The 12,043-nt window shown below is 42.4% G+C and overlaps 1 protein-coding gene across 6 annotated transcripts in view; it reads right to left on the bottom strand.

Moving 5' to 3' along the window:
- The window catches only part of CDK14 (cyclin dependent kinase 14), a 543,695-nt gene that overhangs the window by 245,942 nt on the left and 285,710 nt on the right, over nucleotides 1–12,043 (bottom strand). For all 6 annotated transcript variants that reach the window (XM_039522181.1, XM_039522182.1, XM_039522184.1 and 3 more), the window contains one exon: nucleotides 7,009–7,071. In XM_039522181.1, the coding sequence (XP_039378115.1) occupies nucleotides 7,009–7,071 (63 nt within the window). The remainder of the gene's footprint in view (nucleotides 1–7,008; nucleotides 7,072–12,043) is intronic.

Here is a 12,043-nt window from a genome sequence, read left to right as displayed (position 1 = left end):
GTAGATAAGCAGGGAGGCAGCTAGCAAAAGTGATATGGGAAGTGGCTGCTGTGGCCCTCTGAGTTTACGCTGCTGGAAGCAATCATATATAGTTACAACTGGGGACTAGGACGTGCAAATGACTTCCACAGGCAACAACAGCTGGGGAAAAGAGATCTGAGCAGAAGTCCCAGTAAGATGGGTCAGCTGCAGCTGACAGAAAACAAGGAGAAAGTCTGACAATGGATAGAAAGTCAGAATTGCTCCAAGAGAGACCTAGGGTAGGCACAATTCTCAAGATACTGCAAGAAGCCACTAATGTGAGAGGTTCTTAAAAGCAAAACTGTAGGTGGCAGATCACTCACTGAGGAGATAGAACTTCTGCTTTAGAGATTTCATCAGCAGGGGGAACACGTCTCCAGCACAGTGAAGAGCAGAGGGCCACAGGGAAGGGAAAGGGTGGGGCTGTGGAAAAAGCTTCAGCAAACAGGTGAATGAGTACAACTTGGCTTTCACCACACACAGAAGAATGCAGAAAGTGATAATGTTGATCACATTTCGACTGAGATAGGAGGGAGATGACATGGATGGACCCCACCTGGAATATCAGTAGAGGTGGTTGATACATGTTTTGCAATAGAAAATTCCTTTTTGATTGAACTGAAATTTTCATTTAAAAAAATCAAACTTTATTTTTTGTTTTTGACAATAACCCACATTTTTTAGAGGAAAAACATTTGATGAAAGCAAAAAAATAATAATTGTTGTCAACATTTTTCACAGGGAAAAACAATCACAACCATTTTTAATTACCAGGCAACATCCACACATCAAAAGCAAAGCCAAGCCCAGACATGTGAGATCACAGCTTAAAACTTCTCTCTCTCCAGTGGACTTGAAAGAGCATCTTTGGTACCAGGCTGAAGAAACCCTGAGCTTGTCCATTCCTATTAAACTGCTCCCGGAGTCTCAGTTAATAATTACCTTTCCTCCCACCACCCAGACATCTAATTAAGAGTTTGTATCTCATATATTTATATTTTCTTTATTGACAGCTTTGGTAGAAGCTTATTTGTTACCAAATGTGAACATGAGTATTTACTGAGAACCTACCAAGTACAGAGTCTATAGGGCCTAGTGTTTGGAGTATCTGGAATTCAACATTTGGCTCCTTGCTCCTCAGGCCACTACCAGGCATCTAAATGCATTTGGTTCATTGACACTCACCTTTACACTAATCAGGGAAATGGGGTGCATCAGCTAGAATATAAAATAATGTACCAGTCCCAAACTAAAATCTAACATCCAAGCAACCCTGAATCTCAAAGGGTCTAAAATGCATGTGCCAGTTTTGAGATTTGGGCCCAGAAGAGAGAGAGAGATTTTGAAATATTTACACACACACACACTCTCTCTCTCTCTCTCATAGTTTGGGAAGCAATCCTTTTTGTCTTTGTTTAAATATGATGTCCCAAGGTTTTTACAATGTAGATTATTTTGAGATCTTCCTCTTTATGCTTGCGTACAAGAGTAAGCAAAACATTACCACTATTTTAAATGTGTTTAAATGACAATAAATAGTATTAATAGAACCACGCGGAAAGGCAATACGTCGAAGGCAATACCCAAGACGACACTAGTAGCATGTGTTGATTTTATTCCACTTGTAATTTTGTTCCTAAGATAAAACCCTAGGCAACTGCATTGTCTTCAGCTGGCAAATAAGGAATAAAGATGATTCATAATTAGGCTGGGATGTCCCATGGACACCAAAACATTAATTAAGGATGCCTTTGTTTCCACATACTCTGTGCAGTGACTGGTACCAGAAGTCATTGCATTTAGTATAAATGTTGTTTCACAGGAAATATATTGTATAGTATTCTGCAGGAAAAAAAATATGTATACTTATATATTTATAGTGGCTTATTGCTAATTACACTAGAATGTAGGCTATGGGTACTCTCTTCAAGAATAAAGCTGAAAGTTGAATGCCTTCAACCACCTTGGGAAAGCATCTATAGTTTACTATCGGAGTGTAGCCCAGACAGTCTAGCATGGCTTACTGTTACTAGAGTATCGTTCCTTAATTTGAAATTATATTTTAAAAACTGATCTGGGGAAGGATTTATGCAATATTTCCTTCCACCATGGAAAGTACTTGACAGTGGAAGGAAGAAATATAAACACCCACTTCAGGCAATTATGACTAGATTTCTTGTAAAATCGTTCGTTAACCTTTTCTTTCTTTAAGGTGTCTTTTTTGCTTGCACAACCTCCTCTCTTACTTTCCATGAGCCTAGTTTTTCTACTGTTTGTGTCCTTTGGGCCATTTTCATCTCCCTCTTGCTAGGGAAACTACATTAGGAATATTAAATATACAAAAATTAGTTTTATGGTTTTTTTTAAATGGAAAAGAGAATTTAAAAAGTGTCCCGTCAGGGGCCGCTGGAATCAGGTGGTCAGCTAGGAGAGAAAGGTGGCCAGTGAAACTGCCCCTCCTCCCCCTCTGCTTTTCTTTTTTCTCCTGCTCTCCTTTCCCTTAACACACTTCCTGAACTTGAGTTCTTACATCAAGACCTTGAACTAAAGAGTCTAAAAGCAGCTCCTAGTTTAACTCCCTACTCAAGGACACATTTCAAAGCTGTCCAGCTGCTTCTTCAGCATTGCTGAATGCCGTGACTAGGCTGGCAGGGTGTCAGGAGTTAGGGCTTGCAGTTAGACTACTTACTTGCTAGCTTACCTGCAGGCAGTCTTAGGAGCACAGCTGTGCCCCAGCTGAGTTCTCCTGATCAGCCAAATTGCACAACTGGCTGAGGGGATCAACACAGACCTGCTCTTTAAGACCAGCAGTGGGATGCTGGCTATTCAAAGCATTTGCCCACGGCTGCAATAACCCCTGTGCCTGCTTGTTCCCAGGCATGCCCCTGCCTTGCCTCACTCCAAGTAATTCAGTTATGACCCGCGGCTCTGATTTGTGACCTCAGCTTTGACCCTTGGCTCTGGCATCTGGCCCCTGGAGACCTATTCCAGGCTACCAACCCCTCCTCCAACCACAAGGCAAGACCATCCACGCCCTGATCCCTGACACAGGGTAATCAGCAGTTTTCCTTTGAAGTTCTACTGCAAGAGAAGCACTAGCAGCAGGGCTTAAAGGGATGGTGCTGCTTTCTCTCCCAGCCCAGCCAAAGTATGCAGCAAAACTAGAGAAACAGCTGAGCAGCCTTGATACATGTCTGCAAGTTGGAAGCTCAACTAGGAGCTATATGAATGGGATAATCCTGACGCTGCCTGAACTATTGTATAGGGTCACCTTGCAATACAACTGGAGTACGGGAATTGGAGCAGACATGCAAAGCACAGAAAGGCCATGTACACCCTGGCCAGTGATGAGCTCAGCTCTAGGGTGGTTCCCTGTTCAGTGGTATGAGGAGAGACAGATGGGGCTTTGTGAATTCTCATGTTCTCCACACACACGAGTTATAAATGCAATGACTGTTCATCCTTAGACCTCTGATTGCACAATGCAACCCTCTGCAGCCTTGGAATATTAAACACACACACACACCCATATGTGTGTGCATATGTGTGGACATGCCTGTTTCGCTCTTCCCCCGCTCATCTCCCTATTGCCCAGCTCACCTACTCAGGCAGGACACTGGGCTCAGATTTTCTTCAGTTTCTTCACAAGAACCCAAGATGAGGAATTTAAGAAAGGAAGGCTAGAGAGGTAGACAGAAGGGAGTTTGGGCTGCAAAGTAAGGAAGAGAGTATAGCTATAAATGTGCTTGCAGCTACATTTTTCAACTACTAGATGTGTCCATTTTAGAGATCTAGGCAGTGTGTAATCCCTGGCAAACAAGTGAGGCAAAGCTGCATCTCAAGCATGGCAAATAACAAAACAAACAAAGAGAAAGACTGATTCTAAAATTCCATATATCAGGGCACTGACTGCCTTTGCAACTGAAGCCTGTAATATTTTGCCCATTATGAAAATAGGTTTAAAAAACATTGTAAGGGAAAGACATTGAAACATTTCCCCTTATTTCTTTTATTTAACCCATTTACCATTGTGGGTAAGGATATATACAGGAAAGATGCATTGAAGAAAAAATGGAGACACTATTATTTGGCTTATTTGATTCCAAAGATTTCCTCTGTCCTTCAGATGAGACATTAATGGCCTGATCCAATGCCCACTGATGTCAAGAACAGTCTCTCTTGTGACTTCAAAGGACTTTGGAAGTCTTTTCGGCTTATGTCAGATGGTTGTCCAGCTGAAAGTTAAAGAATCTTTAACACTTTGCAAAATAAGCAGGAGTATTTAATTCATTGTTTAATAAAGACTTTGAGATATCTCAAGAACATGCTCACAGAATTAGTATTGAGAGAATAGCAGGGAGAGAGAATCTGCAGGGAATGAAATTACTGCAGCCTCGCTACTTGTAAGAGACGCATGAAATGATAACTATAGTTCTAGGAGGAAATGCTCCGGCTTATTTTCTAGCTGAAGAATGTTTCTCTAAGAGATTGCAGCACTAGGTGGGGGGGAAGAGAGGGAATGCCAAATTTCACTCAACATTAACTACCAATGTGTTTCATATTGTTTTATGAGTCATCAAAATTGCCTGAAATTTCAAGGGTCCAAAATATTCTCACAGAGTAGTTTGTGAAATCCACTTCTAGCTCAAAATGTCAAGATTTCAAAATGCCACACATTTGAAATTTGCCAAAGAACTACGACAACCATCACTTCGTCAATTTTGGAGAGAAAACAGAAAGGAGCGAGATACAGACATAGACATACACAATGGCAGGTGGTGACAGAAAAGGCCAAGAATGTATGACCTTTGGATCCACCTCCAGAAGTGGTATGGGCATCCATACTAATCATACACCCCTTTGTCTGCCAACCCCATTGGAGAGCATAATGTAGGCCAGCTTCCACACAGGGAAAGTAAATACCAAAGCATTTTTCAAAGTAATATTAAACACTTTAACAAACATTACATATAGACCTAGTGATGTGGGAACCTTAAACATTTCAGAATCTGGATACTTACCCAAAGTACCTAAAACTATGGATGGTAGCAGCCCTCTGCTACACACAAACCCTCCCACCTTTATTAAGAGCAGTGATTCTCAAAGTGTGAGGCACGCCCCTTTATGGGGGCACAGAGGAACATTTGGGGGGGGTATATGGTGGGGCTGGGGCTTCCAAACCCACTCCACCCCCAGGCCAGCTCCACCTCCAACCCCATTCATCCCCCAGTCCTGCTTCGCCTCCAGGTCCAGCTCCATCCTCACTCCGTGTCCATCCCTAGACCAGCTCCACCTCTAGCCCCAGCTCCTCCCCCATCCCCACTTCCACCCCCAGCTCTGCCTTCAACCCAAGCTCCACTGCTGAGGAAGTCTCCGCTATGCAGTAATGGGGAGAGGGGAAGGTGGACAGATTCCGTTACTGTTAAGGGGGAGGCGTGACAGGAAAAGTTTGAGCCCCACACCCCAGTACTTTGGAGGACCACTCTCCTCTCTGGTGTCTTCATAAGGCCACCAGGCAGGACCACTACACCCCTAAAACCCTGAATGGTCTTTGGGATGCGAAGTATGCCCTCCTCCCCCACCCCACAGTTATGCAGCAAGTGTGACAGAGCCGACAGCACCAACAAAAAATGGCTCCTGGAGTTGGCTAGTAGGTTGTATACATTAAACATAAATCCTTAACATGGTTGCTACATACTTTTCTCTGTACACACAGGCAACTTATTTGGACCACAACCATGTATCACAACAATGCTTAAAACATGCATATTGTTTTAGCATGCACAGAGCGTAGTTTCAATGAGAATCACTTTATATTTGTCATATAAAAATACCAAAAGCACAACAAAGGAAGATTTCATCCTTTAAAAAGCTATTATGATACACACATACATTGATCTACAATTATGTACTGTAGATGGTAATTTTAGTGGAAACAAGGGACAATTAAACAAATGACCATTATACTACTGTATGAGGTACAATGGTGATCACATTTAAATAATCAGATTCTTTCCTTTTTAAAAAAATCTTTTATTTTACTCTTTTAAAAACTCCTTTTGAATTTTCCATGGGAAAATCTTTACTTTTTTTCATGAGCTCTTCTATTTCCCTCTCTTCCTTCCCCCCCTTTTAAAAAGCCAAATGCTGGAGTAAAATTCTCAGCATAGTAAGTGGGGATTTAAAAATTTCCACAGCAGCAGAACAATGGGAACAGTGTCAAAGCACAAAACAAGTTCAACAAATATTACCTGGGTGGTCTGTACAAGACAGACATACTTTGCATGTCTGATAGGCTTCTGTTTTACGTTAAAATAATTTGGCTGACTTCCTAGAAGGTGACTGAATCGAAATGTCAGAAGATCATTTCCTCCCCCAACACCCTTTCATTAAGCCCAAATAATACAAATACCCATCTTTTGATGCATACTGTGTGATATTTAATATCTGACTTTTTATAAACAAAAATAAAATCAAGTTATGTCTTAAAACTACTTGATAAAAATGACAGTTGAAAGTTTTTATACTGCATTTATTTTTAAAATGTATTATGGACAAAATATTCAGCTGCTATAAATCAATATAGCATTGCTTAGTCAATGAATCTATACTGATTTACACTAGCTGAGGCTTTGTCCCTGACAGTTTAAAATATTTCCGTCAAGGGGTTTTTTTTTGGTTGGGGGAGGGCACTATTTCTTATCTTCAAAGCAAGCAAGCAAAGTGTATTCTACCACATTAAAACAATATTTATACATTAATTTTGGCTCACCATCTATTTACACTGTTCCCATTGCTCTGTTGTGGGAGTGTTTAAATTACAATTGTATTTTCATTTTTAAAAAAATGCAACATCAATAAAATAACTCAGCCACTAATTTTCCTTTATCTACCAAGGAGAAAAGCTTCAATGAAATATTTCACCCTACCTTCAACACAAGTTTACTGTTACTATATTCTGCTTGAAAGTGTCCTTTTAACTCTTACCTTCACATTATCTGGATGAAGTCCTCCAGGATGTTTGTCCATGTACTGACATAAATCAGTGTGCTGGAAAAAAAGTCAAAAGGGGAAAAACTGTATTAATATCCCCATGAGTACAGTAGATTAATATTCTTCCACTTCAAAGTCACTGTTTTCTCTGGACAGAGCAAATGGAAGGAGGACACATTTTCTCAGTTATACCATGTTGTCTTTACCTCTAGGCTCCATTCTTATCAAGCACCTCTATAACTTGACTCATAAGACTATTTATAAGAACTAAATTGTATCTAGTTTCCTTTTCCTCTCTCCTGTACATGGTTAATTTATTAATTTACAGCTCAATCTAGCATACATAATAGGTCATCTCTTAACTTATAAGACTCCATATTACCATCAATGTCCTATAGGTAACATCGGGGGGCGGGGGGGAGAAATCCTATAAGAAAAACATCACAAATCCTGCTCACACTACTTATATATAAAACACATTTGGAATCAATGTTTCATGTGAGTAAGTCAAGCAGGATTCTGGCTCAGGATTATTTATAAAAATTGAAATAGCTGTAGAACAGATTGCTGAATATTGTTTGGTACAAAAACAGATATGATGAAACATGGCAACCTGCACATGTGTACATATGCACAGACTATTAGAGACATCAGAAGCAGATTCATAGTGAAGATGTGTTGAGGTTTGCACTTACAACAGGATTAAAATTAGTTTCTCACTTTCTTCGGAAACATTTGAAAACACTCTCTTTTTGAAGCTGCCTCCCATTTTTTCCCTTCACATTTCTTTTGGCTCTGGCCAGTACACAACCTTTGTCAAGTAAGGTGGTATTTTGATTCTCTGCTCCGTACCTACAATGTAACTTCTGAAATTACAGTCAGGACTGAAAGAAAAAGTATCAATTGGCATAACCGCCAACACACTGGAGCTGATCTTTCCATTCGGGAACCTGGACTGCATCTGGGGAAAAAAATCACCGAGCATTCCTGCACAAGATAGTTGTCAATATATGCACTGCATGCAGGGACAGGCCAGTTGTGTGTAAGCAGTGATCCAGGTGAGAGTCTTGGATATAAGTTTTCTTCCCCAAGCCAGGATAGTTTCTTGGGTCTTATTTTACTACCCATACTACACTAGGTACCTTTCTTATATGTTCATTCAGAAGCCTACTATATACCTACCCACTAACACAGGGGTCGGCAACCTCTGGCACGCGGCTTGCCAGAGTAAGCACCCTGTAGGGGCTGGGCCAGTTTGTTTACTTGCCGCGTCGGCAGGTTCAGCGGACCGCGGCTCCCACTGGCTGCGGTTCACCTTCCCAGGCCAATGGGGGCTGCAGGAAGCGGCACGGGCAAGGGATGTGCTGGCCGCGGTTTCCCACCACCCCCACTGGTCTGGAACGGCGAATCGTGGCTAGTGAGAGCTGCGGTCCGCCGAACCCACGAACGCGGCAGGTAAACAAATGGCCCAACCCGCCAGGGTGCTTACCCTGGCAAGTCGCATGCCAGAGGTTGCCAACCTCTGCACTACTATTTCCTCCAGATAGGATTCAAATTAATATCAGTAATAGCCACTCCATACTTTGTTGCCTTCTTGCTTCCACATCTAAGCTTTATTCTCACAACCCTTCTCCAGTGTGGGACTAAATCAAATTTGCTGAAAGTATTTTGAAATTGGTAAAAATTTAAATATATCATTTAAAACATTATTTCTTTAATGCATGTTAAAAGATGCATAAATTCAGTTGGCTGGGTATTAGCATGTTTCTTTAAGAAACTATGCTGCGGCCTAAAGACAGCAAATATTCTGTGTGTAGTGGAAATGTCTAGGTACTATAATGTTGTGTGTGTATATTACAGGGAAAAGGAAGGGGAACCTATGCAAATGGGCATGAAGATATAAGCAATTTCCTCCCAAACACAGGCTACGAAGAGTAATGTTTACTGGTTCAATTTATAGTTAACGTATCACTGAAGTAGTCTAACAAAGAAAATAAAAGGTTAGCTCATGCATTTACTTCCCCCATCAGTAGGGATGTCAATTTTGGTTGGACATATTCGTGGAGGTTTCATCACATGACTTAGTCTTTAATTAAAAATTAATGTTTAATTCCTGGAGATTCCACGACAATCCTGCAGGGTTGGCAACCCAACCGGTCAGTGTTAGTGTGAGTCAGTTAAATTGTATTTTGCACAGAGGTTTATACTTTAAATGTGATCCTTTTACTTTCATTTTTTCCAGCTCTAAAATCCACTTCAGGATTGCCCCCTCCCCCCCTCCATCTTTCCCTCCAAATCTTCTGGGACCATAGCAAAAACTAGCCAATGAACTAACAATTCATTACTACACTGAACACTCAAGATTCTGTTTCACTGATTGATGATTATGCTTCCTTGATATTGATATAAAGTCACCTTTGTCACCTTTTAGGTGTTGAGTGATTGATATTGCTTGAGCACTAACTCTAGCACAAACATATAATGCCTTTTGGCAAAACATCTGAAACATCATTCCTGCAATGAGGTAAATGTTTCTTTTCCAGTTGGTGTGGAATAAGTTTGTTCCTCTCAATCTCTCTCCTATTATAGCAGTAGAATGGCAACCTCCATGGAATAAAATTTTATCTTGTTTAACTTTAATGTGAATTTTTGAATAAAGACAATTTCCAGTGTTTTTGATAGAAGTCTTAGTCAAATTTTTTGACAAAAACCTCACTGAAATTTCCTTTTTAAAAACATATGAGACACAAGCATTGCCCTATACCATGTATATTACAGACAAATATGCATTTGACAACCCTGTCACACCTGCCCACATCACTGTGGATTCTCATACCCAACAGGACTGCAGTTCAGGAAACCTGGATTTCCCCTGGTGTTCAGCCTTCTGGCCACTGAGGATAGCATGGCACGGGATGAGCAGAGAGCCTTATTGACTCCTGCATCCCTCCCTGCTGTCCACATCTGGCTTGCAGTCAGCCAACAGAGGAGAAAGAGTAAGAGATGTAGGGTGTAGTCCATCTAGCCCAGGGGTTCTCAAACTGGGGGTTGGGACCCCTCAGGGGGTCACAAGGTTATTACATGGGGGGTCATGAGTTATCAGCCTCCATCCCAAACCCCGCTCTGCCTCCAGCATTTATAATGGTGTTAAATATATTAAAAATTCTTTTTCATTTATAAGGGGGGGGGGGTTCACACTCAGAGGCTTGCTATGTGAAAAGGGTCACCAGGACAAAAGTTAGAGAACCACTGATCTAGCCTAATGGTCATGGTGGGGCTGGTGTTATCAAGTAAAGGATGGTCACAAGGAGGTAGTCAGCGCACAGGGATCAGGGTAATTGCTAGAGCCAGGATCAATAGGCAAGAGCTGGGGTCAGAGACCGGAGATCAGAGAGAGGTAGTTACCAGGATGGAATTAGGAAACAAGAGTCAGGGTCAGAGTCTGACACAGGGATCAGAGACCAGAGATCAGAAAGCAAAGTGAGGTCTGGAATCACAGCAAGCCAGAGGTCAGCATGGTTGCCCAGACAGCTTCCTGGAGCACCCTTCAGGGATAAATAGTGAGCATAAGCAATCAAAAGGCTGCAGCGTGCTGTTACTCTGGACCCTTTAGACGGTACGTCCTGCAGCGCCTCTTCTCCATGGTGCTTCTTAGACCTGGTTCTATGTAGCCTCCCAGCGGCAACGTGGGAATGTCAGCTGCCTCAGACACTCCAGACCCAGGCTCTAGTCCTGTGGATCCTTGCAGGGAGGAGGCACCAACAGTCACTCCAGTTCCATCCTATCCAAACATCAACAAGCTGCAGCTAGAGATCTCTCTTAAGCTACTCCAAGAACTCCACTGTCCCTGATCCACCAGCTGTCCAATATCTACTCCAGGCAACCCTCCACTGCCACATCAGAACAACATCTTTCTTTCTTTAAGGAAGACCTCTTGAACAAATTCTCCAAGATACTAAACACCAAAGAACCTATAAATATCTGGGATGTAGGTCTTGATACAGTTATTTCCCTTTGGTTGTAGTCAGTTGTGAGGATGATCACATTTTCCATTTATCTTTCAGTTAGTACTTTGTATAGTTTCTCAGAACACAAATGACATCTATGATTGTGATTTTAGTTACAGTTGCTAATCTTCCTTCCTTCCAGATACTTACCAGAGGTTCCTTCCCCTGCATCAGGCTCACCCGTGCTCAACTGTCAGGACTGGCTGGACTGCAGTAGAGTCAAAAATAGGTTCTGGCTTGCTGTACAGCTGGATCCCCTAGTTGCCAGTCCCCCATACTCCTCCTCCTCTTCCTCATCCATCTCCTCACTGTTCATGGCAAGGGCCTGTGACTTGGGCTTCCCAGAAGTAACCACAGTGCTCTTGAGTGGGGAGGCAGGAGTCCTCCACCAAGGATGGCTTGCAGCTCTTTGTAAAAGCAGCAGGCCTGCGGATCGGCATTGGATCTATTGTTGGCCTCCCTGGCCTTCTGGGATGCCTGCTGCAGCTCTTTGGCTTTCAGGTGTCACTGCTGTTGGTCTCTGTTGTAGCCTTCCCGCACTCCCCGAGCAATCTGCTCATAGAGGTCCACATTTCTACAGCTGGATCAGAGCTTCTTTACCCCACAGGCCCAAGAGATCCAAATACCTCCTGTGTATTCCAAGCAGGTGCATGTCTGAAGAGTGTAGCCGGCATGGTCAGCTGGGAAGTTACACTCAGCAATGGAGAGCTGGTAGGTGTGCTTGCCCAGCTGGGCAAGCAGGAAAAGGAATTTCAAAAATGTGTGGGGTCTTAAAGGGAAGGGGTGGCTTCCTGTCCACCTGACCCCTGGGCAGCAGAATTCACAACGGTGACCAAAGCGGTCACTGTGGGGCATTGTGAGACAGCTGATGGAGGCCAGCAATAGTCAATGTAAATAACGCAGTGTCTACACTGACTGCATTGACCTAACTACAATAGAATCTCAGTCATGGACACCTCAAGAATGGATGTCAGACCTATCATCTGTTTTGGCGACCAGGAAGGAATTTTTTCCCCTTGGGC

This window comes from Mauremys reevesii, linkage group 2, assembly GCF_016161935.1.
Source record: "Mauremys reevesii isolate NIE-2019 linkage group 2, ASM1616193v1, whole genome shotgun sequence".
Taxonomy (NCBI): domain Eukaryota; kingdom Metazoa; phylum Chordata; order Testudines; family Geoemydidae; genus Mauremys; species Mauremys reevesii.
The sequence above is the reverse complement of the archived record's forward strand: the minus strand, read 5'-3'. Positions and strand labels throughout refer to the sequence as shown.